This window comes from Lampetra fluviatilis, chromosome 31, assembly GCF_964198595.1.
Source record: "Lampetra fluviatilis chromosome 31, kcLamFluv1.1, whole genome shotgun sequence".
In the NCBI taxonomy this organism is placed as follows: Eukaryota; Metazoa; Chordata; class Hyperoartia; order Petromyzontiformes; family Petromyzontidae; genus Lampetra; species Lampetra fluviatilis.
Genome location: NC_136305.1, coordinates 2,754,698 through 2,780,610, shown reverse-complemented (window position 1 = coordinate 2,780,610; position 25,913 = coordinate 2,754,698). Strand labels below are relative to the sequence as shown.

General features: G+C 45.6%; 1 protein-coding gene across 6 annotated transcripts in view; it reads left to right on the top strand.

The window, feature by feature from the left end:
* LOC144943441 (formin-like protein 2) overlaps window positions 1-25,913 on the top strand; it is a 58,873-nt gene that overhangs the window by 9,125 nt on the left and 23,835 nt on the right. For all 6 annotated transcript variants that reach the window (XR_013639498.1, XR_013639497.1, XM_078870862.1 and 3 more), the window contains exons 3-16: window positions 1,310-1,393; window positions 8,506-8,589; window positions 10,211-10,287; window positions 10,619-10,702; window positions 11,262-11,438; window positions 12,919-13,018; window positions 13,902-13,978; window positions 14,677-14,773; window positions 17,616-17,690; window positions 18,649-18,759; window positions 19,199-19,348; window positions 21,188-21,289; window positions 21,750-21,969; window positions 24,577-24,777. Coding sequence is in view for 4 of the 6 variants with exons in the window: in XM_078870862.1 (XP_078726988.1) it covers window positions 1,310-1,393; window positions 8,506-8,589; window positions 10,211-10,287; window positions 10,619-10,702; window positions 11,262-11,438; window positions 12,919-13,018; window positions 13,902-13,978; window positions 14,677-14,773; window positions 17,616-17,690; window positions 18,649-18,759; window positions 19,199-19,348; window positions 21,188-21,289; window positions 21,750-21,969; window positions 24,577-24,777 (1,639 nt within the window). In the remaining 2 variants the exon portion in view is untranslated. The remainder of the gene's footprint in view (window positions 1-1,309; window positions 1,394-8,505; window positions 8,590-10,210; window positions 10,288-10,618; window positions 10,703-11,261; window positions 11,439-12,918; window positions 13,019-13,901; window positions 13,979-14,676; window positions 14,774-17,615; window positions 17,691-18,648; window positions 18,760-19,198; window positions 19,349-21,187; window positions 21,290-21,749; window positions 21,970-24,576; window positions 24,778-25,913) is intronic.

Genomic DNA, 25,913 nt, shown 5'->3' with positions numbered 1-25,913 from the left:
GATTAGTGCCTCCCAAAATGTCGCAATCTTTATAATCCTCTAATGTAATAATCTGCCGAGCACATGCACAAAAGCTGATTTGATCACTCCGCCTCCTTGCTTGACGTCCTGTCAGATGTGTTCCATTTCTTTGGCTGCCATTCCGTGTTCTTGACCATCATTCATCACTTAATTTTTTCTTCTTTCAAGCAGGTAAGAACCCATTGAGACTACACAACCCTTTTTTAATGGTGGCCTGGGGTACAAAGGCAAATACGAGCATAAGAATGCTATTGCACAACTTTAAATTAAACACAAAGCATCGTAAGCAAAACTCAAGAAAAACTAAACAAAGCGAAATACAATATACCGAAATTAATGATAAGCCGCTTTGTTGAGCTGTCATTTGTGGCGAAGTTGCTTTGGAAAAGTAAGTTAATACCTCATTGGACTTTGTCTGGTAGGATATGGATGGTTGAGTTTTATTTGTATGCGTTTGGGTGCTTTGTTTACCTTTCTTCGACTGGGCACTCCTATCGTGTTTTTGTGTTGTTTGTTGTTGTAACGTTCTTACCCGCCCCTACTGGATATCTGTGAAAAAGAGCTTCATAGCTCATCGGATTCCTCCAATAAAAATAATTATTCTATTTCTGATCATGAAAACAAAGATCAAAAGTTCTTACACTCGGAAAATTCCAAGCTCTGTGGGGTGGGGTGGGGGGGGTGGCGGCGCCAGGTTTTATTGCATGGCTATTAGCCTGTAATCTGGGTGAATTGCAGTGGCAGGTGGTAATGAAAAGTCCAGAGAAGAGGATGGGGAAAGCCGCTGCCATTGTGAGGGGGCGAGGGGGGGTAAGTGAAGAGGGGTGGTCTGCCAGGGTGTGGCCGCGTGGAGGAGGATGGGGAATCAAAAACAAACACGCTCCAAACACCACGGGTCGGCCTTCTCAATAAAATTCGCATTCCCAAGGGAAAGAATTCTTTGTTTTCACAAGGCACTTTTGCACCTCCAAACCAGTCTCTTGACCCCTCTTTTTCCGTTTCATTGGCACATCTACCTTTGGTGGGGATTTGTATCAGCTGAGATCATACAGGCTCTGGTTTTGCATTTGAATTCATCAAAGGAAATCTGCATACCATTCTAATTACATTATATTCGTCAGTTTTCTTTTGGCCAATGAAGTTACTCGGCTCCCTTGCCGAGCAGTTCACTCATTCGCTTGATGAGTTGCCCAAAGGGATCCTTCCGGGCAGCAAACTTACCTGAGATCGGTGGCATTGAGCCACACGGATGCCGTCCCTGATGTTTTGTTGTTTGTGTTCATTACAGAGCTCGATGAACTTGCCGCCTGACAAAGCGCGACTCCTGCGTCAGTACGATGACGAGAAGAAGTGGGAGCTGATCCGCGACAAGGTGAGTGGGAAGGCTTTCGGTAAAGTCACATAGGTAGAAAAATAATAGATCACGACGTTTTCGATGGCAACACAAGCAATCGTGATCAGGTGGGACAACCTTTTTTCTACCTACGTGACTTGACCGAAAGAAAATTTCGATTTAAAGCTTTCGTGACTGCAGGGATTCATCTTCTTGGTTCTTTCGGTAAAGTCACGTAGAAGGGAAATAATAAAATAATAAAAATGAAACATTATAAAATACAATTCTCATGACGTTTCGGCCACAACGCAAGCAGCCGTCCTCAGGTGAAGAACCTTTACTTAAAGAACCAAAGAGTATGGATTCCTGCAGTCACGAAAGCTTCAAATCAAGATTGATCCACGTAGCGTCTGTTGCATAAGCCATTCGATCGCTCCATCTATTGTGGGTAGACTTTTTGCCATTCCGTCGTTTGTCTCGTCCACCGGCTGTCATCCCTTTTATCAAGGTGTTCTCATACCTGTCAACCCCTTATCAGTGCCTACCTTATTACAGACCAGTTCAGACCTTATCGGTCACCCCGTGCCCTTATAAATCTCATCGTTCATTCTGCAAAGTTCCATCGCAAGGGAGAAATGCAAACAAATAGACAAAAAAATAATGTTGCCCATATTAAAACGGCTGTATGCCGTATAGACCTGAAAATGTAAATTTACCTGTACAAGGTTATGGGTAAACCCATATGGGTTGACGGTATATGTTCTGCCCAAGCACACTTACTATTCTTCACACTTGACATGCGCTTTTGTTATGGCACCTCTAGCTTGAATGTTTTCTAATCCCATGTGTTCCTGTCCACGTTTTTTGCAATTTTTTTGTAAAAAGATTGGCAATGTTTCTGATGTGTATGTCTATGCAGACATATGCACCATCTCAGAATTGCTGATGCCCAGTGGTGTTAGAATACAACAAACATTCGGTCTCGTGGCATCTCAGCATTCATCACTCATTTATCTCCGGATGTTGAATATTTTGCGCTTTGAAACCAGCGGTGCTGGGAGAAAAACCTTACTCGCAATGTGAGGGGCAACCACCCCAAATTACATACATGGGGGTCAGACACCAACTTGCTGTACTGCCCCCCACAAGGGACCTCCTGCACCTGGACGTGTGTGTCTCACACTGTGGTTCCACCTATGCGTTGTGCACCAATTCTAGCCTCCCAAGTCCTCGAGTTGCCGGCATGTACCACCACAACCCGTGTGCACAAACCAAGGTCTGCCTTGTCTCTGGTTAGGTTGTGTCATTGCCAAGCACCGCCTTGGAGCATTTGTAGGGCAGTGTAAAGAAAAACGTTTCCTTTTGTTGATGATTACGCAACCTTGAAGACAATTCCATTTACTGTATATTCGAGACAAATGGGGCTTCTGGAATGTGCGTGGGAGTTTTCATGCCCCACGCACCATAGTTGATGCTTATGAGTTATTTATTTTTTCAAAGCTGGAATGGAGCCGTGTATAGAGCCATCTTCCCAGTCTGTACTGGCTCGTTTAATTTGGGGTAAAAGTTGGAATGCAGCCAGTGGTTCTGTTGGCCGAGTAGGGTGCTGACCAAAGTGTAGCCCGCAGCATAGCTCAACAAAGTGTTTGTTGGCATCCTGACTTCGACTCGGCGTTGGAGGTCGCGCTGGCAATTTAGCCACATGTAATCCTACGGCACTCAAGAACCCATGGCTTGTATTGTAAGTGGGTCATGCATGACACAGATCGGTGCTCGTGAGAACAAACTGTAATTCAGACAACAAGCGGATGCCAACTGGTACACACGTGTAAACGCTGCCCAAGAAATCAAGTGTAACATCACCCGCGGCAGCACTGTATTGCATCACGGGTTGTGCTGTGCTGTGTATTCAGCCATTCTAAATATCCATGGCCGGCACAATTGTCGCTTGAGCGCGGCGAACATTTAACTTTTTTGCTGCGGCGTAAAATGATCCAATTTAAGTGGGATTGAAAACAATGCATTCTGCACAAAAACGTGTTGGCTAACCTGAGGGCTCTTACTCTGAATGGTCGAAGGCGTGCCACAATTGAAGGACGCCCCCCCCCCCCCCGGGCTGGGCTTAGTTGTGAGATTGTGTGTCGAGGACTGAAATGTGCAGAGTGAAATGTGCGGGCACTTTGGCCAGCTCACGGTGGCTGCTCAAACAAGTGACTGCAGTGCGTCGTTTTTTTTGGGAGGGTGGGGGGGAAAGGGCGCGAGGTGCTTCAAAGGGGACTCGTGCAGCAAAAAACCCCACCCCCTTGGGCAAAGTCCCAACGAGAAACACGCTCGGCCAGTTTTATTCAACGCTACAAAAAAGTGCGCATTTCCTTTGGCATATATTGCGGTTTAAAATCTGGTAAAGGTACAGCCCTGACATTGCTTTATTATGCCATTGCTGGTGGAAGTGCCTTGATTAGAGGGAGCTCTAGAGACTTCATCTCGAGGGTAATTGTTCTACTCTTCTTGATATAATGTAAGTGGTGGGCAGTACCCACAGTTAATACCGCACCAGATACAACTTGTGTATTGATTAACTGTGGTGTAGCCATTTATGCTGCTGGGTTGGACATAGGCAGCGAGGGCATTTAAGAAACCTGGACATTGTTTCAACTGCCATGCCAAGTGATTAAATCGAGCCAGCCACAACCAATTAACCACGGCAACATCCCATATTGCGGTTTACGGAGTTAACAGTTATAATTATGACAAAAATATTTTTTACAGAAATTGCAAAACAAATTCCGTTGCTTCACAAAAACATTTGGGTATTGACAAACTGCGAACAAAGGTTGCTCCTATCATTCGGCATACCCGCTGCTTTTTTACGGTTCCTAAATCGGAACGGGTTATCGCCGGTGCGTGTGTAGGAGGGGCAGTATGCATCGATGCAGCCCCCCTTATGGGTTAATTTTCCAGGTCACTGACCGCCAAGCATCTTCAAATGCTCGCTCATGATGGGGGCCACCTCCTTCTGGACGCTAAAAGCCTTTCTCTCCGGCTTGAATGGGCGCTTGACTTGAAAGGCAACTCGCTGCGTTCCAAACCCTTACCTGCCGCCGGATGTCCGGTCAAGTGGCCCCAATCATTCCTCCCGGGCCTAATGCGCTGCTTTGCACCACCTTTTTTTGACCCACGTCACGGGTACCTGCGGCTAGCCACTTGACTGATTCCAATGATAAGGTAGGAAAAATGATGCCTACGCATGGATTATGGTGAAGGTTTCGAACATGCAGTACGGAAGCCGATGGTTAGCTGTTAGGGAAAACGTGTGTTAACATGTTTACAAATAGTCCTGTTTGCCATAGTTTTGGCCGATTTTCGAAAGGGTAAGTCCTTAGTAGCAACGGAGCAAGATAATAAAATTAGATTCATTTGGGATAATCTTATAATGTCCTTCCCCCCCATACAGACAGCCGGATAGAGCTAATGCATAATTTATTTCAACCTTGTTGGAAAGTGTTAAAAATGACTAATCATCACAACAGTGTCTTGTTTATTTATAGCCCATTGGGGTTCGTGACATTTATATGGGCATAGAACAAAGTAAATGTGACTCATGCTTGGAAAAGAAAAGGAAACATTTGTACTTGGCTTTACTGATAACACGGAAAGTACAATAGTGAGTCACCCCTTTCCCCTCTCGTGTATGTGGGAATGTCACACGTACGATGTCACCCATTGATGAAAGCGCAAAATGCTTTGATGCGGACATCCCCTTAAGCATGTGGTTAACGAGTTGTGTACTGTCCCAGTGCCCAATGAAGGATTTTGAAATTAGAGTCATCATGGTCATTAAAGGTTCCACTTTGTAACTGTCTGATAATGTCTCCCAAGTCAGACAGGGCAATAAGCCAATAGACTGAATGAGGTCCATATTTTATGAGAATAATGTCCTCTATTTAATCAGGAAATCCTCAATAAGATGCGAGACTTTTTTTCTGAATGGTCCTGCAATGAGGTGGTTGGCCAATTCCATTGACAAGAGCATTGTGGGAAGAAACCAGAGTGCCTTCCAATTATCCGCACAGATGTATTCAAGAGCCCACTTGCTGTACAGCCGTCTCCTGCCCACTTCTTCAGGTTTGATAGTTTCCAAAGTTCACATGATCCACCAACCCTTACCTCCAAGGTGCACCTCCGATGAGCACGGTTTTCTACGTGCAGTGCGAAAGAAGTTCAATGTACACACATATGCTGCCACCACACGCAGCTCACAACATGCACTGGCCCGTGTGTGTATCGATGGCACTCGCTGCCAGAATTTCAGCTCGGGCTTTTTAACAGCCAATTAGCAGAACAGTTTACGAGCTGTAAAAGTCGCAGGTCAAATTTCAGCCGCAGCTCGCGGGGGGGGCCAGGGACGACGACGTGAGACGGCGCGAATGGTTTAATTGCTCGGCGGCGCGCTTGCGAAACGCAGATTGTGCGACGCCCGCAGCATCTCGGCTTGTCACGCGAGTCTTCAGCGAATCACGCTCCGGCCGCCACTGGCCGCACGGTGCTCGTAGCGGCTGCCCATGCGCCCCGCGACGGCTTATCGACGGAAACATTCGACGTGTCTGAGCAACCGAGATAGCAGCTCTCTCCCTTTGGCTGCAAACGCCGAGCGAGTTATAAAATAATTACCACGGTTATTTCTTTATTTGTTGTTTCCCCTGGCCCGCGCTCTCTCTCTCTCGCTCTCTCTGCCGGTTTTTCCCGTCGCACATCAGTGGGGGTCATTGTTTCCGTGCATGAGGGGGACTTTCTGTTCAGGATGTGGCCGATTGCTGTGGGGGGTCATGGCTATGCGCAGCAGTAAGAGGGGTGTGGTGGCCCATGCAGCATATCGCTTTTCTCCACTCACTGGCCCTGCAGAGACTTCCACAATGAAGGGCTGTTGCCACATCGGAGCTCTAATCGCTATGGGCCACTTCCTTCTGCTGCCAATCTCGCCCGGCTCTATAACCTTGCTTGATTAGACTCGGGGACAGTACTTCACGCAGTTTCCTCATACAGTCGGTTTAACGCAGTCACATTGAGATTTGTTGTCACCTCAATGAGATCCTTTGGAGGGCCTTAAATAGTCAACTGATTGTATTATTAATTGATTACTAACATAGTGTGAGGATACGTGTATCCATTGGTAATTGGGAATCAGTGAGATCCTTTGGAGGGCCTTAAATAGCCAACCGATTGTATTATTAATTGATTACTAACATAGTGTGAGGATACGTGTATCCATTGGTAATTGGGAATCGATGTATTTGACTTTGTTTTAATTACTGTGTGGCGCTGCTGTGACATCTTGAAAACATTTTCGTGTTGTCATCTCTGAATTCTATTCTCAGTTTGTTTCTAATTGCGTTACACAGTTGTGTTTGTTCAGTCTTTTGGTTCTCGCCTGGATTGTTGCCTCTTGGGACCGTGGCAGATTGCAACGGCTTCGGGAAGACTTTATCCAGCAGTGGATGGATCATGGTTGATGATTATGTGTGGTACTGATTTTTGGCATTTCACACCCTCAACTATTGTTTCAATTATCATAGTTTGGGATCACAATTCTACTCCATGATATATTCTTTCTCCATTGAGGAGGGTGTGGAATCGATCATACTTTCAGCAGTCATTTGAACTGATTAGATTAATAATAATCTATTCACACACAACATTTTTAGCATTTATTGTGAATAAATGAACGAACGAATGTATGTGTGTTGAACTTCTTTTGCACCGTACGTAGCAAACTGTGCTAATCGGAGGTGCGAATGAATATTAATATGATTCTCTACACGGCGATTGTAAGTTGAATCGCGGTGATATATTGTCCCTCTGCCTTATATCCCCCTGGGATCAATTAAATGAGTACCACTTTTCCAGGCAGTCTCCCATCCCATCTACGACACAGGTTCAACACCACTTAGCTTTCAATGTCTGACAATATGTGGCACATTCGTTTATGCTCTGCATGTGTATATTTATATATATAATTTATTTAAACGTGACCTATATTACAATTTTAGACAACTTAACGGACAGAAAAGGAAACCATTTCATCTGTTGAAACAATTAAATCCAAAATGCTCTTTCCAGTTTCCTTCAGTCCGCTGGGAGATGGCCAGCACTGTCCACCTCCTGAACATCTTAACGCTCTGCGGCTTAAAAGATAAAAGGTCTGTGTTGAATTCCTTGCCCTGATAATTGGGCAGCTAGATTTCACGCCACGGGTGGCAAGCCCATACGAGTAAAGGAATCGCGGTCTGTGATCCTGACAAAACTGAATCGCAGTGAGCAGTCATGTTGGACGGTTGAATGGTTTGGAAATCATTGCGCTTACCCCACTGAGCCTTTTTGCATGGAGCCTGAGATTAAATTCCCACAGCTGCCTGGATTTTTAAAGTCCCTGTGGGATAATAACGCTGGCTAAGAAGAAGGCCAGCTTTTTCTGGTATTATAAAATATCAATCTGCTGCTGGATGAAGTATTCCCTTAGCCGTTGCCATTTATCTTAGTCCTGCTTTGTAAAGGTCCAACCATGCAAATGCACAGTGGATTTCATTGCTCCATCCTTGTGGTTGACGTCCTCTCGGGCAGGTTTCCTCCCTTGTCTCGACCACCGACAATCATGTTGGTATAATATAATCTATTGCTTGTGTAAATGTCCATAAATCACACATTTGAAAAGTTATACGAGCATCACGTAACAAATTTAATACGTAGGCTTTTGCGACCATTATTACTCATTCAAGGTTTTTGGGTTAGATTGCGTAAATATTAATGTGTCGTTAATGACACATTTATATTTACACAATACTTTATTATGAGTCATATTTAAATATAAATTATGATCTCCACATATGAGCTAATGTTTGACACGTGCAAAAAGAGTGATGAATCTTATTGAGCTTTTATTAATGTATGAATGCGGTAACAAGAATGGTCATGAAAAACATCCTTAAAGGATATTGCACTCGAACCAAACTTGAGCTCGTCGGTTACAAATCTTTTCTCAGGGGGTGGTGGAAAAAGATTGGTTCGATCCCAAGTTACTGCGCAGCATTGCCGTGTCCTCCGCGTGCCTTGGCTTGTGATGTGACGAGCGTTTTTGCTGCGTTGTTTATTTGCAGGAGAAAGTCCAAGTGAAAAACCCTCCGCACATCTACATCGAGAAATTGCGCAGCTACTACAGCGACCCGGAGATCGACAACAAAGTGCGTGTGGCCGGTGCAGGCGGGGGAGGGGGCTTGGGGTTACACGCGCGAGCAGTTCCACGATGATTTTGGACGTGCGTTTTCATACGCCCGTTAGGATGTGGGTAATCATTCATGAAATTGCGAAGTGACTTTTTTACTTGCGGATAGTATGTAAAGCGCGCCACTGATTAGCACGGTTAGCTACGTGCGGTGCGACGGAAGTTCTACATACATGCATACAACCAATTAGGGCTGTGATTCGGTAAAATTATACTTTTTGACAAGGGAGAAATTATAAAATATTGCAGTGGTGTCAGGCCGAACATGGACATTCTGAGTTGGAATGGTGATGGAGCATTCAGTTGTGTTTATTGTCAAGCTATTAATATATTCCATTAATAAGCCATAGTGTTAGATTATTTCATAAATTAGTCCGAAAGCTATTGGTGATTTCTTTAATCACAATGCCCGATATGCATTATTATTATTGTTCAGATGATTTTGACCAAGGTTGCCTCATTAGTTGTGCTGCCCCTTTTGTGTCCACCGGGAGTGGAATGATTCACCTCCACCCCCTTCACCTCTGCATTCAACCTAAAATCTGCGTCAATGCCGCCATCCAAAGGACTCTGTTGTATTCATTACAAAGAGCCCATAATGCCACAGGGCCACGTAATGTGCGCAGGGGAGGCTTTTGAGGTGGGCACTAAGTACCTGCCCAACGCAACCTAACTTACCCTGCCCTCCACAAAGAATTCCTCACTTGCTTCTTACAAAAGATACATGACTGAATTGCATGAACTCATACACATCACGATCAGACACGTGCATTGCGAGCTCAAGAGACAAATGAATCGTTCCGCCTCGAGCGTCAGTCGTCGGATTTTAGCGCTCATATTTTACGTGTAGATGTTTTGCGTCGTGGCAACGATTGACGTAAATCTGTGCGCGGTGAGTATGTTGTACAAGTTTTTGCGACGAGAGCTGTTCCCACGTTATTCATCCGCGACGTGTGGATGTGTGTCAAACTCTTCGTATTCCGTGCACGGCCGACAACTCAAGCCGACACTTGTAGAACTCGCAGGAATTCGGCGGCAGAAACCCACAAGCAGATTAAACAACCAAAGTGTGTGACCCCCGCTTGCCGTGTCGCCGACAGACGGGAGTTTATTTATCCCACCCAACAGTTAAAGAAAATGTTTAGAATATCCGCAGACAGTACGCCAAGCCATGTCTATTTAGCACATTGGTGTCATTAATGTGTTAGCCCTGGGGTTTGTTTAGACTGAGAGGGGCGGTAGTGGTTGCTCGATGATTTTGAAACGGTGCAAGTGGTGCTTGTTTGTGCATTCCTATTGGCTCAAACTGATGCGAAATTACTTGACATGGTTTACGAATTTACCCAATCAGTGTTCGCTGTGGGCACAAAAAAAATACAAAGGCTTGCTGTGTAATTTCAACAAGCTCGTAACGTCAAAAGCTTCATTTGTTTTGTTTACCATGTATTAAATATACGCAACCATGAATTCTCAGCCTTGGACATGTCTTTTTAACTTATTAATTTAATTTCTGCGGTCAGTTGTTTGATGGTGTGACCCCGGCGTTCTGTGGGTGAATGCGTTTTTCCCCCCTGTATCAGAAATTCAGGCGGAGGGTGAACGAGTCCACGCAGGTTTTACGCGAGCTCGAGATATCGCTCAGAACCAACTACATTGGGTGAGCACAAGTCGTACTGCACTTCCAATAAACTTCCCAGCTTATTGCTTGAATTTTTTTTATAACTCGACATGGATTTCACAGACGCCTCACATTGTCAGTGGCACAGCTATGGAGTGTACAGGCGGTGCGACTGCACGGGGGTTGACGGGCCGGGTGGGCCTAGGCTCAGGGCTACGGAGAAGAGTGAAATTGGTCAAGTCGTCCTGTTTTATTTTTTGCATCAGTGGCCTGTGCTGTTCCAGCCTCGCTACGGCACCGCCTGTCTTGCCCCCCCCCAACACACATGGTGTTGACCTCTTTGCGGGCGATACGCGTGCGCTGCCTTCAGATGGGTGCGAGAGTTCCTGAACGAAGAGAACAATGGGCTGGAGGTGCTGATGGAGTACCTGGCGTTTGCGCAGTACGCCGTCACGTGAGTACGCGCGGCTCGAGTCGGACACATTCTGTTCACCTTGCAAGACGTCAACGTGATCGTCGCCTGTGTGCTATGAGAATCGCACGAGTGATGCGTAATGTACACTTGTGTGTGGACTCCCGCATCACATATGCACATTTATGGGGAGCCCACTTCCTTACTGAGGGCTAAATAGGACTTAAAAAACATTTGTCCATCAAGCACACGTTAGTTGACACTAAACCCTTGATAGTGCTTGGACTGTTTGGATTGTGCTCACAACTACATGAAAGACGAGTGCCTTGTTGCCAGGTTGAAGGTATTCCCTTCTCGTACCCGACTTGAGATGTGTGATTTAATACATCTTATTTGTGCGTCGTTTCGAAGCGATAGGCCTCAGGTGGCTGCGGGCTGTGGGTAGTGAAGCCATGGGCTGTTACCTGGTCTGTACACCTACAGGTTATTCTTCTTCGATCGTAGCTCCTGCCAAGCGCAACAAACTCCATGCGCCTTCAACCAAACTAAGTGCAACTCTGCCCATACCCGAACATTGACCATGCTTGTGTCCTCCTCGCAGGTGCGACGTCGAGGGGGATGAGAATGTGGCTCCGCTCTCGAGGAACGGGCAGGCGTCGCCAAAGGAGCTCCGCCGGTCGCTTAAGCAGAGGGGCTCCCTGCCCGGCAGGCAGCGATCTTCCTCCGGCGCGTCCAGCACATTGGCGGCAGCGCGGTCATCACGAGCCGCGAGCCTTAGGTCGGTTGTGCACCTCCGCGAAACTCATACGCTCTCTGGTCGGTCAAGTTCAAATACCTCGTCACAGTGAGTGCTGTTGATGCTACCCGCGGTGTGTTGGTTGGTGAAGTAATGAGCAGTGGCTGCTGTTGGTTATGGCCGCCAACTCTGTCCATGACAGCGTTCTTAAGCTGTATTTTCATAATCAAATTGGCAGATCGCATGAATATTATAAACTATGATATCACACGGCTGCGTCATGACGTCTGTTCTTACGGCCAATAATCTGTATATATGTCTCCAGGTTTCCCATCTTTTGTTTATCTTACCTTTAGCTCACTAATCCTCATCTCTTGTCTGCAGCTTTCCTATTTGTCTTGTTTTTTTATTTTCTCTTTCATCTGACTAGTCTGCGTCTCTCTGTATCTCTTAGTGGGCCACAGCTCGGTAAGCCACTCCGAGGGCCCGTTGCACTGGTCTATGGTAATGTTGTGATTACCCAGAATGTAGTCATTTAACACCTTTACCTTTACATCTATCAGGGGAGAGCTTATTTTGGCAGAGGTCTATTTCACAAGACACAAAATATCAACTTGTGTCCACGTTCAACCAGTAATTGGCTTTACTCACTCACTTTGTAGATCCTTCGCCAGCGGTGGAAATTCCACGTTCCTATAACAGGGACCAGTTACTATATGGCAACTACTGTTTAATTCTTCAAAGTGGTACAGTCTTTGAGCCCAGCAAGACGATGGGCTGAGTTTCCTGGGGAATGTGGTACTGACACGGATAATTTATATACTGTTAGTGACAAGTAGGGTTTTTGGGTAACTCTTCCATAATTATTTTGTTATTTCAATAATGTATTACATATGTCTTGTTTGTAGACATGATTAAGAGGTTTTGTTCTCTGTGTGGCTGATGTTGATGTACAGCAACAGCTTATGTACGTTGAGGCGGTTGACCCAGATAATTGCGTCAGGAGTTGTGGACTACGTAATGTCGCACCACCACTAATCGGTTGAACAATAAAATGAGACCTTTGTAACCCAGCTTCGGTTGCCTTATCCATGGAAACGTTTTCCAATGGGCCATTTGTGTATGACGCAATCTACATTTAACTTTTGTCATCAAGTGTATTGAGTTGATGATGTCAGCCCTATCACCAATGGCTACACAATAAGCCAGCGCATTTAATCTGGTTCTCCAGTTAATTGTGGCACGGAGCACTGAGAATTAATAGTATAATTTTGACCATCATGGGACGAACGGTACTCTTTGTGGTACTACAAGTGCTGCCCTACTGTGGGCCGGAGGCCAAAGGTCACCTTTCGTTTGTAAGGTAGCTCTGTGACATCCACTTTGTGGGCCATTCTCTGATTCTAATAGATAACTTTGTCTTATGGCTTGACACCAGGAGTCCGATTGAACAAAAATTGGGGAAACTGACGAAATTATAGATAGATATTTTCTAAACGTGCTTGTCTTTGCCGCACAACAGCAACATTCGCTACAAGACTCTGCGAAACTCGTGGCTCGTGAGCCAAAAGGACGACGTCCACCTGTGCATCATGTGTCTCCGCGCCATCATGAACTATCAGGTGTGTCCTCTCACCTGTCAACCGCTAGCGAGCACTCGCGATGAACTTGGCTCCTGCTCCAGGTGCGACCGACACGGGGAGTTTCACCCCTAACAGACACAACCCAAGAAACAAGTGATGCTGTCCCACGCGAGATTGAAGTTCTCTTAATGAGAAACAAGGCTTTGGTTTCCCTGTCACATGCATCTTGTGCCATGAATACCCCCCCACCACCTTCCCACAGCCTCCCCCCCTTCCTATTCACGATTAATTCACTTATCACGATTCAAGATCATGATTCATGGTGATGAATGTTGCAGCCTCTAGTGGCCTTGAGGATTCAAGCATGTGAACTCATTGCTGCATACATCATCATCACCATGATTCGCCATGATCAGTCCACGGCTGGATGAAGGCCTCCGTATGCCATCGCCATCTCTCATGGTTACGGTCTTACGATGTAAAAATCTGTATGTAACATCTATGGTTCCGAAAAAACGTGTATTTTTGCTCAGCAATTCGATGCATATATTGGTGAGCGTCATCATCGTTGTCAAATGATGCATCGTGAAACTTGTTTCCCTCTAGCAATGTCACCATGATGCCACTTCCATACATTTACATTAATGGTGGATACAGTGATGTGACCTGAGCCTGCTATGTAGGCCACACCTGAAAGAAGATGTTTCTTTGGAGCTTCATTAACGAATCTACAAGCTCTTGTCGGACAGTCTCGGTACTTCTCTGCAAGATATGATATTTTTTTTTAGGTTGACGAAATTGTCTTCGCGAACCAAAAACAGACTGTCAAAATGTCAGATGTACCGTAGGCACGATGGTTTATTGTTGACCACACATGTGAGGTGACCCATGTGACCTCCGTCTTGTGTGTTTGCCACTGCAGTACGGTTTCGAGAAGGTGCTGTCACACCCGCAGTGTGTCAACGAGATTGCACTCAGCTTAAACAACAAAAATCAAAGGTGAGCACTTTCATCATAATATCTCGCCTCATTGCGTATTTTATGCCGTTATGGTTATGGTGCCTATGAACAAATCACTTGGAATGTGCCACATCCTGTCAGACCTTTCAAGCTCAGTAGGTTTCAGCTTGCACGGTGCTGGGATGGGTACGCACCATGCGCATAACACAGGTGTAGTAGGCATTGTAAATAGTAGAAGACAGTGCAGAAAAATTAATTGCCCTGTATACACTGCCCCCCCCCACCCCCCATCTTCACCAATTCACACTGACCAGTGTAGTGAAGTGTGGGCAGATAACCCTGAATGCCTGCATGGCCTGGCGGGACCCTCATTCAGCAGTGGATGAGAAAACGGCTGTACATTGACATGTTGACGTTATTATTGTGTTTTTGGGTGAGCGGCGGCGCAGCCTTTAACACAGTCCAACAAATCTAGCGGATTTGGATTCTCAGCCACGGCAACAGAACCAGTCCTGGGCTCCTCCCCTAGGTCGACTCTGTGATAAATGAGCACCAACTGTGTTGTACCGTGAGCGTTAGCCGTGGGGCGAGACATCGTCATCCGGACGTGGTGCAGCTGTCCACCCGCCTTCCGCGTGCGCCGCGCCGGCCTTCCAATAGGTGCTGACTAACAACAGCACCTTTCCCCCCCCCCACAGTGTGTTAATGCTCCGCGTGTGTGCGGGTTGTGGCTGCAGGACGAGGACGCTGGTGCTGGAGCTGCTTGCCGCCGTGTGCCTGGTGAGGGGCGAGGGCCACGAGACCACTCTTGCCGCCTTCGACAACTTCAAGGAGGTGCGGCGGTTTGTGCGAGACGGTGGAGGGGGCCCCGTAAAGCCGCAGAGCGCCCTCGAAGTTGCGCGAGCGGATCAGAATCAGAATCTATATTTATACTGGAGGAGGAATCCAAAGGGCCTATGAAGCTCTTTTTTACAGATGTCCAGTAGGGCCATGGGGTCAGAATAAACCCTGGCGGGAAAAAATAAAGATAGTTCCCCATGTTTACTTTCGGATTTGCGCCATGTATCTCTGCGATCCGTTGTCAGGTCGTACTGCATTGATTGGCATGGTGTACACAGTGTAAAGCTAAATTCTGCCTTGCTATTAGCTGCCTCTCCACTTTGTGATTTCGTGTGCACTCTCCAGCAAGCACTGGAGCATTGCATCCTGCGTTCCAGACTTGCTGGTGATTTTGAGTGGTCTCAGTGGCATTTTAACCCTCATTTTAAATAACTTTTTTATTTTATGATAATACAAAATCGATGTAGATAACATTTCAAGCTCCAAATGGGCTTAATGTGGTCTTATTGTCAATTTCTGGCTTTTTCTTGAAAAATATGATATACCGAGGTGTGCCCGTCTCCTGAATTACACCAGTATTTTGAGGACACTCTGTACATTACATATTCCTACTTTGTGCTCTGTTCCCACTTCTCGAGTGATGCGAATTCACCCCTGTTGTGCTATCGTGTGGTGCTGTGAAGCATCGCCGTGAATTGGCAGAAAATCGAACCGGACAAGTTTCACAGCCGTAGCTTAACAAAGTGGGCATTTGTCCAAAGCAGTAAAGTAGGCAAGTACAATACGCCATGTATATAAACCATGACCCTGCAGTATGTAAACTAGCGTTTGGAGTTGTGTCAAATCTCATTGCATTATTGCCCAGCTTCATGGATGCTTTGATGTAGTTTCTTTTGCCGCTACGGCAGCATGCGGAGGTTTTTTTTATGCTTAGTCACTGAAGACGTATTCCCGAGTCTCGCTCATGCTCATTATGTTTTAACCCTCGGAGGGTTCTCGGTGGCTTTGTCCAATCACTGAGAAATGCTTTTCCAGGCATTTTTCACCTCTCACGTGGGGCCTGCATGTCTAGTCCTGTTACTATACCTGTTCCTGTGCTATGCCATCTCCACATCCACTCAATTGGTACTTCACTTCCCGGTTCATTCGATTCATCTCTCGCTTGGCCTGCCTTTTAGTCTCCTCCACCCCCAATGTCTTAGTTCGTCATCACATTTCTTCTTCCGCTGTGGTTTTTCCTTTCTTTATATTACGTTTCCTCGGCATCCGAGTAGACTTTTCTCAGCTTGTCCGAGTATGGCTACCATTCTAGAATTCTTAATTGTCTCTTCATTTCTGGCCCAATCTAGTCTTGTGATCGCTGAGGTTCTGCCTCGCCGTCGTAATTTTTGGGGTGCACGACATCCGTTCCTCCCCGGATATTAGAATTTAACATTCACACCTGTATGGCAGCCCCTGTGCTATTGCTGTCTTATAAACGTTTCCTTTCAAATAAGTCAGAATATCTCTGAGCTAGCACTTGTTGAGATCCTGTTGAGATACTGGTTTCAGATACGGGCAGCTACCTGTGATTAAACCACATGCACTCTCGTTTAGCAGGTTCGATGGTATCAGCTTGGTTTACAGGGAATTCACAAAAACAACTGTTAAGTGTTTGGTTTCCTACTTGATTTAATCTAGTTCTACTCTAAGGGTTCAAATTAATGAAATTGACGATTGACAAGCTGCAAACGACTCGTTTAAAGTATCAACGAGCAGTGTCGTTTTTAACGTCATGGAAATTATTTACTACTTTTGGACATCAGCGTCAACTCATCATCAGCCATGATCTATCCAGTGTTGGATGAGAAGGCTTCTCCAAACCGTCACCATCTCTTATGGTCTTGTGGTACAACGATTTATCTGGCTTTTTGCACATAAGCCGATTACATCGCTCCATCTCCTGTGGCGGTCGTGGCCTCCGCTGCGATCTCTCCTTTGCCTGCCACTGTCGTTCTACTCGACCACCAGCCCCCATCTCTGCAAACGACGCGTTTGCTGCCCCAGCAGTCAACACGATGCTCTTAATTTGCATACGTTCTCCAATTGATGTGTGCCTCTTTCTGTCACGTGGTCTATTTTAACGACAGAATGCCAGGTTGGGATCCCAGATTGCGTGACTTAAAATATATATATGTTACAGAACTCTTGCGTAGTGGTATTTCCTCAAGTCTGGAAAATAAACTCCACTCTTGAGTTGTAAAAAAAAAATATTTATACAGTAGCTCCTTTCAGCTGGGAAGCTTGTTTTTGTGAAAGCAGGTTATTGTTTCCATTGGAAAAAGGAAAAAAAGGAAACTGAAAATCGCAGCAGCCTTTGTGACGGCTACGGTGTGATCGTCATATTCCGTGCAGTTGTGCTGCAGTTGAATTGAAAAAATGCCATAACCTGTTCGTTTGCCAAGACCCTCCCGGGGTCTTCTCTGTGTCCTGGTTATCCGTTCACATGGGAAATTACAAAAAAAACAATCAAAACAATACTAAAAATGACCTTTCCCTGCTGAAATCTGGCTTTAAAATGCAATAACGTATTTGACGGCATGGTAAGTTTGGGTTTAAGTGACATTGTGGATTATTGTTTTGGCTAAGTGTCTTCCGAAAGAGAGCTTTTAACTCTGCGTGTGGCTTGTTTTGTTTTGTCCGAGACTTAAATAGCTGATGCCATTTTCAGTTGCATAAGTATGTCGTAGATTCGGTGACTGTCACTTAAATCGGTAGCATTACACATTTCCTACAGAAGGGGCATTCAAAGTTCGTTTTGTTGCTGTTATGGCTGTTGTGTTTGTTTTGCACGCAGGTCTGCAAGGAACGGCATCGGTTTGAGCGACTGTTGACTTATTTCAAAGATGACGAATCCAGCATGGACTTTATGGTAGGGGCACACAGCAAAAGTACATTTACTATAGACAGCACCTATTCAACAACAGCAACACCAACAGTGCTTTGAATAGCGTCAAATTGCCACCACATCTCAAAGTGCTTTTCATAAATATAATATAAACTACATTGGGGTAGAGGGATGGTGGGGGTGGAACGATGGTGCTGCAGTTAGCGCACTGTTTTGTGGAATCAGAATTTGTTTTTGGCTGTCAGCCTTCAAGTCTTGACATTAAACAAGCAGCTAATGTCAAAATCAGAATATTTATTTGGACTGGAAGAATCTGATGAGCTTTGAAGCTCTTTTTCACAGATGCCCAGTTTGGGCGGGTCAGCAAGTTACAACAGAAAACATTACGAAAACACGATAGGATTATAAAATAGAGAAAAAGGTAAGAAAGTCACTCAATATAAATAAATAACATGCGTCCGATTTATCAAGCTTGGACAAGGTAGCAGAAACAATAACAAAACAGTCCCAGATCACACCAAGATAATACACAGTTCACTATGAGATCTCTTTTACCAATGGCAAAATATAGTAGTAGGTTTTTACCCTTTTAAACTGGTACAAAACTGACACCTTTATATATAATAAAGGTGTCATATAATAAAGGTGTCAGTTTTGTACCAGTTTAAAAGGGTAAAAACCTACTACAATACACAGTTCCTTAATAAAAAGGCACATTAACATTGAACTATCGATACACAGCAAAGGATCAAAGTTATAAATCACATTGACAAATGTGTTGTCTAAACATCAGCACTGGGGAAACAAAAGCCTATTGGCATGGTTTCCGGGCACGCGACTCTTTCCTCCTATGCCATAGTGGCCTTATTTTAGGTACTTACTCGCATTACTTGCTCGCTCTGCACCATAAAACACGAAGGGGGAGCTCGTTTTCCTTGTGTTAGCTCCACAGTGTTCCATTGAGTATCTCTGTCTCTCACAGGTGGCCTGTATGCAGTTCATCAACATTGTGGTGCACTCGGTAGAACACATGAACTACAGGGTTCACCTGCAGTACGAGTTCACGAAACTGGGCATGGACGAATACCTGGAGGTACCGGCACAAGTTGTACAAACTCGCTCTGATCGCCCCTCCACTTCTCACCGGGGCATTTTCTGTTTTACTATTCTACTCAGTCTCATCATTATTAACAAGCAACCATGACCTAACCACTGCTGGATGAAAGTAAGCTAAAAGAAAGGATTGAATAACAACACAAAAGGCTCAAGATAAGAATGAGAAAAACAAGTTGCGTGATACCTCGAATGAGTACATTGGTGTGGTGTGCTAACATCGCCAGTACGGTGACAAAGTTGGCCCGGAGTGATGCATGCCACTCATCCCCTCGTTTGCCAAAACCGGCCGTCAAAGGTGCTCGCTAACAGCACTTACCCCAAACGTCTGTTGAGGCTACACGGGGGATCTTTGTATTGTCTTTCGTATGTCATTGTGGTGGTGATTGTGGTGGTGTTTGTGGCGGTCGTCGCTATAGAAATTGAAGAAGACCGAGAGCGAGAAGCTGCAGGTGCAGATCCAGGCGTACCTGGACAATGTGTTCGACGTGGCCGTGCTCGTGGACGACGCCGAGACGAAGAATGCGGCGGTGGAGCGTGTGCAGCAGCTCAACGAGCAAGTGTCGCACGTGAGTGCTCGGGCAAACAAGGCAAAGATCCCCCGTGTAGCCCTAACAGACCCGGTGGTGTAAGTGCTATTGTTAGCGAGTAGTGCCAATGGAGGCCGGCACGGCACACGACGGGGTGAGTGGCCAGCACCACGCTTGGCCGGCATTGTCTCCGCAGTGGCGATGTTTACACATCACACCAGGTACTCCTTTGAGGCTGAGTCGACCTTGGGGAGGCCCGGGACTGGTTCAGAAAATTGGCACTGGTGGTGGCCGTGAGCGGGAATCGAACCCCGATCGCTGGGTTTTTGTAGCGCAGTGTGTTGACCACCACTACCACTCCTGCAAACACACTTCCGCACGCACTACACATGCACTGCGCACACACGCGTTGCCTATAACAGAGTTGGGTGATCCTCGTCATCACGATATCCGAGGGACTCTAGCGATCGGAAACCCAATTGTAAGACCGCGGGACCGATCTTCTTTTAGATCGTGACCGCGAGGTCTCCCACGGTCTTTTTGGAGAGCCCCCCCCGTGACAGACGTCGCAGTCACGGCCAGCGAACTAGCCGACGAGAGCTCTGGCTTGGAGTACAGCGCCGTCTACCCCACAGGTCCCAGGCCACGGTCCCACCAGCTTGAAGGGTTTTCTCTCCCATGAGCCTGGGGCTACCGTGCGGTGCCGTGAGCTGTTGTCCCATGCTGATGAACTAACTTGCCATTCGGAACTTGACCATGTGCGGTTGTTATTTCCGTATCGTATTGTTCATGTTTTTCTTATTCTTCCTGTAACCAGGTTATTATGGTCTAACCAGGTCCCTGTAGAAAATGAGCATTTATTGCCCGATGGGTCTTAACCTGGGTCAAAATAAAATCTAAACCTAATAAATGATTGGTGGGACCATGGAGATTATTAACCGTGGAGAGTGAGCTCGCGGTCCCACGATCCACGTGGGGCTCGGAATCACGTGGCTCTTAATGCACGAGCACCACGCGCACACTCGCGCGCTGTACACATGCGCCACAGAATGCACCCCATACTTTGACGCACTCGCAGGCATTACACATATGCACACACTCGCTGCTGCAAGGACACATGCGCGCACTGCACACATGCTTCCGAACGCAGTGTTATATTGATCGCACATCACATATCGCACGTTGTGACCTGTAACAGATGCCTGTAAACATTGTGAAAGTCGACCGATATAAATCAGAGACAAAATTGTCTCACTGTTCAAACAAGCGTGGGATGGCATTCATCCGCCGTGGTGGCCTTGATTCAAGGGTGGACATTGCACATTCATATGATTTTTTTTTAACAGAAATCACTTTGAATTCATCGCAAAGTGGTACTCATATTGTCATACCGTACGCACACTATTCTATTATTTGTAAACTATTTTAAGGCCACTCCCCATGTACAGTGCACTGTTGCATATTCCATCCTTTTGGAACTAAGGTATGTGAAAAGGTCAGATGTGAACGTTTATGGAAAATGGCAATTACATTGCCAATAAATAGATTATTATGAAAACATAACACACAATATGCTTTAAACATAGGGATGTTCGTTATTGTACTTCAGAAGTAAGTGTATGTAGACGGGAATACGTTGCTGCGTGTGAAACGACGGGATGAGTGAACGTCTGTAGAAACTGGCAAGTTACACCATCATGCACCGCGGCTGCACTGGGTGTGGGTGGTTAATTGGTATGTGATGGTCGGATATGCGGCGTTGTGCTTTATTTTGTTTATCCAGAATTAGATAAACGACGGTCTTGTTATTTGACTTGCCTCACTGCAGAAGGAGGCAAGCATGCATGCATGTGAAGGCCATTTGCCGTTTTCTTGCAGCTTCAAGAGAACTTGCAGGAACAGGAGGATGCGGCAGTCTCTCGGATTGTCGAGCTGGAGAAGAAACTGCTGAATTACTGCAAGGAAGTTGAAAAGCTCCAGGTGCGGTCATTTGCTCACTTTCGCATTCACATTTGTTTTGTATGTGTGTATGCATGCATGTGTGTGTTTTAATAGGATTTAAAGGATCAATCCTTTAGAGGGACTCTCTTAAGCTCCCCCTAGCGGAGGCCCTTCTGCCACCAGTGGCGTGCACGAGCAATTGCAGCGCTGCACCCTTTACTGTATTATAGGACAAATATGAATCGTTATCAGATTTCATAAAGCTAAGCAGGTATTAGCCTGGATAGTGCTTGAATGGGCCACTACCATGCACAAACAGGTTGTTATAGGCGGCTGCAGGGATACGTGTTTGGCAGCAGATGGAAGTGTGGACTGGCCGTCATCCAGCAGTGGATTTACAAAAAGGGCTGTGCATGTCAAATGTAAAAATCGTAAGCCTTACCAAAATGGTCAGCCTTAGACGTGTCATCCTGCTGCCCCTTGTCCCCGATTGTCCCAGGTTTCCTTGAAGGAGGAGCGGGGTCAGGTGTCCACCTTGCGCCACTCTGTCAAAGAGAAGGACCTGGCCCTGCGCCGGCAGTCGGAGCTGGAGAAGAGGCTGGAGGAGATGGAGGCTCATCGCTCCAGCATGGTGCTGTCCCAGGATGGGCTGCCATCCTCCCTGCTCGCTCCCCCCAGCGCTGACACTGCCTCAACCCCTGCCTCCGATCGAGCATCGGGTGAGTTCATCTGACCAAACAACACCAGAAGGAAAGGGCTCGCTGGGAAAGCATGTGGTTTTTGTCTGTAATTTTCCACCGATCTCATCCATTGGCATCACATTGCAAGATGAAAAATCTATTCAGAACTCTTGCAGAGCAATGCAACCCTTCGTGTTAGATCAGGGGTCGGCAAACTGCGGCTCTGGAGCTGCATGCGGCTCTTTAAGGACTGCTGCTTCGTGACATTATTTATTAAGGAAACACCGTCTCGTATTGACATGCATTTATACTCTTAGGTTTTTTCGGTAAAGTCACGTAGGTAAAACATAAAATTAATAGAAAGAAAATAAAATTATTTTATTTTATTTTGTTTCTATTAATCTTAATTTTTTTTTATTTTGTTTCTATTAATTAAATTTTTTACCTACGTGACTTTACCGAAAAAACCTAAGAGTATGAATCCTTGCAGTCACGAAAGCTTCAAATCTAGAATTGACATGCATTGCTGCTCTTTAAATATTCAGGGTTTTTACCGAATTCGAAAAAAATGGCTCTTCATGTTATTTTGGTTGCCAACTCCTGTGTTAGATGAAGGCCCACAGAAGCGGATGTCACAGAGATAATTTTTAGATCCCTTCAAGTTACTTCTGCACACAATTGACAGCAGCACTTTCCCACCAGCTCTGCATATGACAGTAACGTTCATCGCGTGCCAGGCAAATGGATATTTGAATTCTGATAGCTGAAATGTCGTCAAGGACTGGGGACGAGAGAAGAAGCTGCAGGAGATAGAGCATGTGTCCTAGCGTTCGAGAAGCATTTGGTAGTGACGTTGTAGGGAACTGTGGGCGAAGAGAGAGGGCTGGCATGCGTGACGCATCTCACATCGCGTAACAGAGAACCTCTTTGATTCCGCATAGGGGCTTGTAAATCAGGGCACGTGAGACACTGTCCACGGAAGGATGGGTCTCTTCAAAAGACTGTTGTTGTCGTTTCTGGTAATGCAGTAAAGTCATTCATTGTTGGGATTTTTTTGACATCCGTAAGTCATGTATTTCGTTTCTGCATTTTCATAAACATGCTGTGTATATTTTCATCGTTGTTTTTTCTTTGTAGGGAGCACAGAAAGTAAAGAATTAGACTTTACTTGAATCGGTCATTAATTGTTGACATTGGGGTTTATGCATTCGTTTATTTTGGTGTTTCATTAAACAGGGCGCTCCGCTCTGATTAAGAAGTTGGTTGACTTGATGAATGCTGTTACGCAAGAGATAAAAACTATTTAAATCCGTACTTCACAGGGGTTTACATATATTAAGAGATGTTGCATGGATATTTATTCAGTTTAATGCTTTTTTACCGGAACAATTCAATGGGTGAGAGAAAGCTCTGTTGGGAAATGAAGGAGACAGGAAGTCGCAAGATACGTTAAAACAACGACAATGGTTTTCACAGTAAGACTTGTTACTTCCTGTAGTGGGGTCATTCCAAGTAATGCATAAAATCAATCAGCTTTCAGTACTTCCACTTAAAATGTACTTCTATATTTAATCGTCTTATTGGCCATATGGGCTTGTATTATTCATAATCAACGTTTTTGGGTTTAGATCGCGTTATTTATAAATGTGTCGTAACCCTCCACCACCCGACACGGCCAATCAGTAAAAAAGTGTCACGTTGACAAAAGACAAATTAGTTCACTGCTTTAGCCCACCGGTGTGTTGAAGCGAAAGCCTACGTGTTAAAATGGGCTTGTATTAACTAGCACCATTTGTGTAAGAAAACTCTGGACCAGTTTAGACCTCGTCTCATCATCACCGTCACGTTCTGCTGAGACGCTTAGTATCGTACCGCCTGACATAGGTCGAGAAAGCCAATAGGCCGATAGTCTAAACATTATACTCTCTATGAGAAGTTGCATAAATGCGACTACAGCGTGCTTAACAGCAGTGGAGTGCCATCCCAGATCTTTGTCATACACAAAACGTTGGTTATTAACAGCACAGCTGGCACTGCTGTTAGCACCCTGTCGTTTTGAAATGAGGAATTTAAACATATTTGATTTATGGCATCACGTGAGCGAAATACTTCCCCTGATGTTGAGCTGCAAGATGGGCAAGTCATATCAAGAGAGGTGTGGGGCTGAGAAGTGATGGTATGAACCGATTGACTATGCAAAGCAGGGTGTTACTAACGTGCGTAGTAACACAGTGAGCACAATAACATTGTTAGTTATGGATAGGTGAGCCTCCATTAAATAAATAATATTACTTACTTAATTGCGAGGCATGTAACGATTTTCTGCCTCATCCCACCTTGTGGTTTGTTGAATTATCATTCTTCAGGATTGTGATAATATTCAAGCATCAATTATGTTCTGCCGATGTGGGTGCGTGTAGAGTCTCCACTTGCTGCAGGGTTGACTCGAACCAATCATATACAGCAATATACAAATTAAAAAAAGTATTCAATTTGACACATGATTCGATACCATGTGTCATGAACATCAGAATAAATTTCAATCGATGCATCCTTACGTGCCTGCCATTTTACCCATGAGAGTTTCGATCGAGTCTGACTGAAGCGTGTCCCGTGCCATCTTTCCCACCTCCTCACCTGCTGTAGAAGCGCCTACACCACTGCTGGTCTCAGGCCCACCTGCTCCCCCACCACCGCCGCCGCCACCGCCACCACCACCTCCCCCGGGGGTCTCCCAGGATCTCCCGCCGCCCCCTCCTCCTCCGCCACCCGGCATGGGAAAGGCTTTTCAACTGTCCAAGGGGGCGCCTCGCCACGGAGCGTTCAACAGTCCGACTGTGCCAGGAGGTAGGCAGTTGCTTGTCCATCTGTCTGAAAGTCTGTGTTTTTGTCTGTGCCTGCTGTTGGAAATATCCGTTATTTACTTCTCTGGAAATTGTCGCCGAATCTCAAGACTCTTATTTTCAGAAGGGTCCTGCTACATTGAGATGTTTGGACAATTCTGTTCATGAGTGCTTGGCATATGGAGGTCGGTGTTGTTACAGGCCTTTGCTGGATGTGAGGGTATTTGACCGTACTTCACGCCGGTTACTACGGATTGGTCAAAGCAGGGAGCATAGACACAGGGACGTAGAAGCACAGCACAACAATGGATTTAATTCACTGCCGCTGTGCTGTCCACAGCGTAGCTCCAACAGGAACTTCACTTGTTCCCGTCATCCAAAGCAGTTTACTAAAAATAAGTGAATAAGCACTCTCATAACTGGTAACCCACAGCTGGGGTTAACCCTAAAACTCGAGAGTAATTTTAACATTCACCTGACATACACAGGAGGCTGTGGGGTGCAAGATCACACGGACGTGCTGAGAATTAGCGTGGCTCTCAGATATTTTGTTGTTTGCTGGCACTCACCTCAACGAATTCTGCCTCATGACTGTTGCTGGCTTAAATTATGGACTGGCTTCTGTGTGCATGTGTGTGAGCGTGCTTTGTTGCCTTTAAACCTCACAAATTATCCTTGTTTTGTTTACCCATTGCAAAAAACAAGAACAAGCCAGCACTTGTGAAATCATGAAATCGGAGACAATGCTGGGTCACTAAAGCAAAGCTTTAGCCTCAGAAAATGCCTGCTGTGTGTATACACACACAGGATTCAACCAGTTCAGATACAATCTTTAGTTTTCAGAGGATCTAATCCAACATTTATCTTCTCGATGATTAATGTGAACTGCTGTAAATCAGTGGTGCCGACTCCCAAGAGCAAATCCTGTCTAGATGTCTGCCAGCAAGACGGAGCCTGTATTGTGCGTTATCACATCACGTAACACAAATCGATTAATTTTACAATGATTGATAGGCCCTGGAAAAGCCATGCCGGAGAGCCAAGCTTCTTGTATTTAATCGATAAAGGCCTGGAGGTACTTGATCATTTGTTTCTGCAAAGAGTACTTTGGGTGGTGATTGGTTTATTTACCATGCGGGT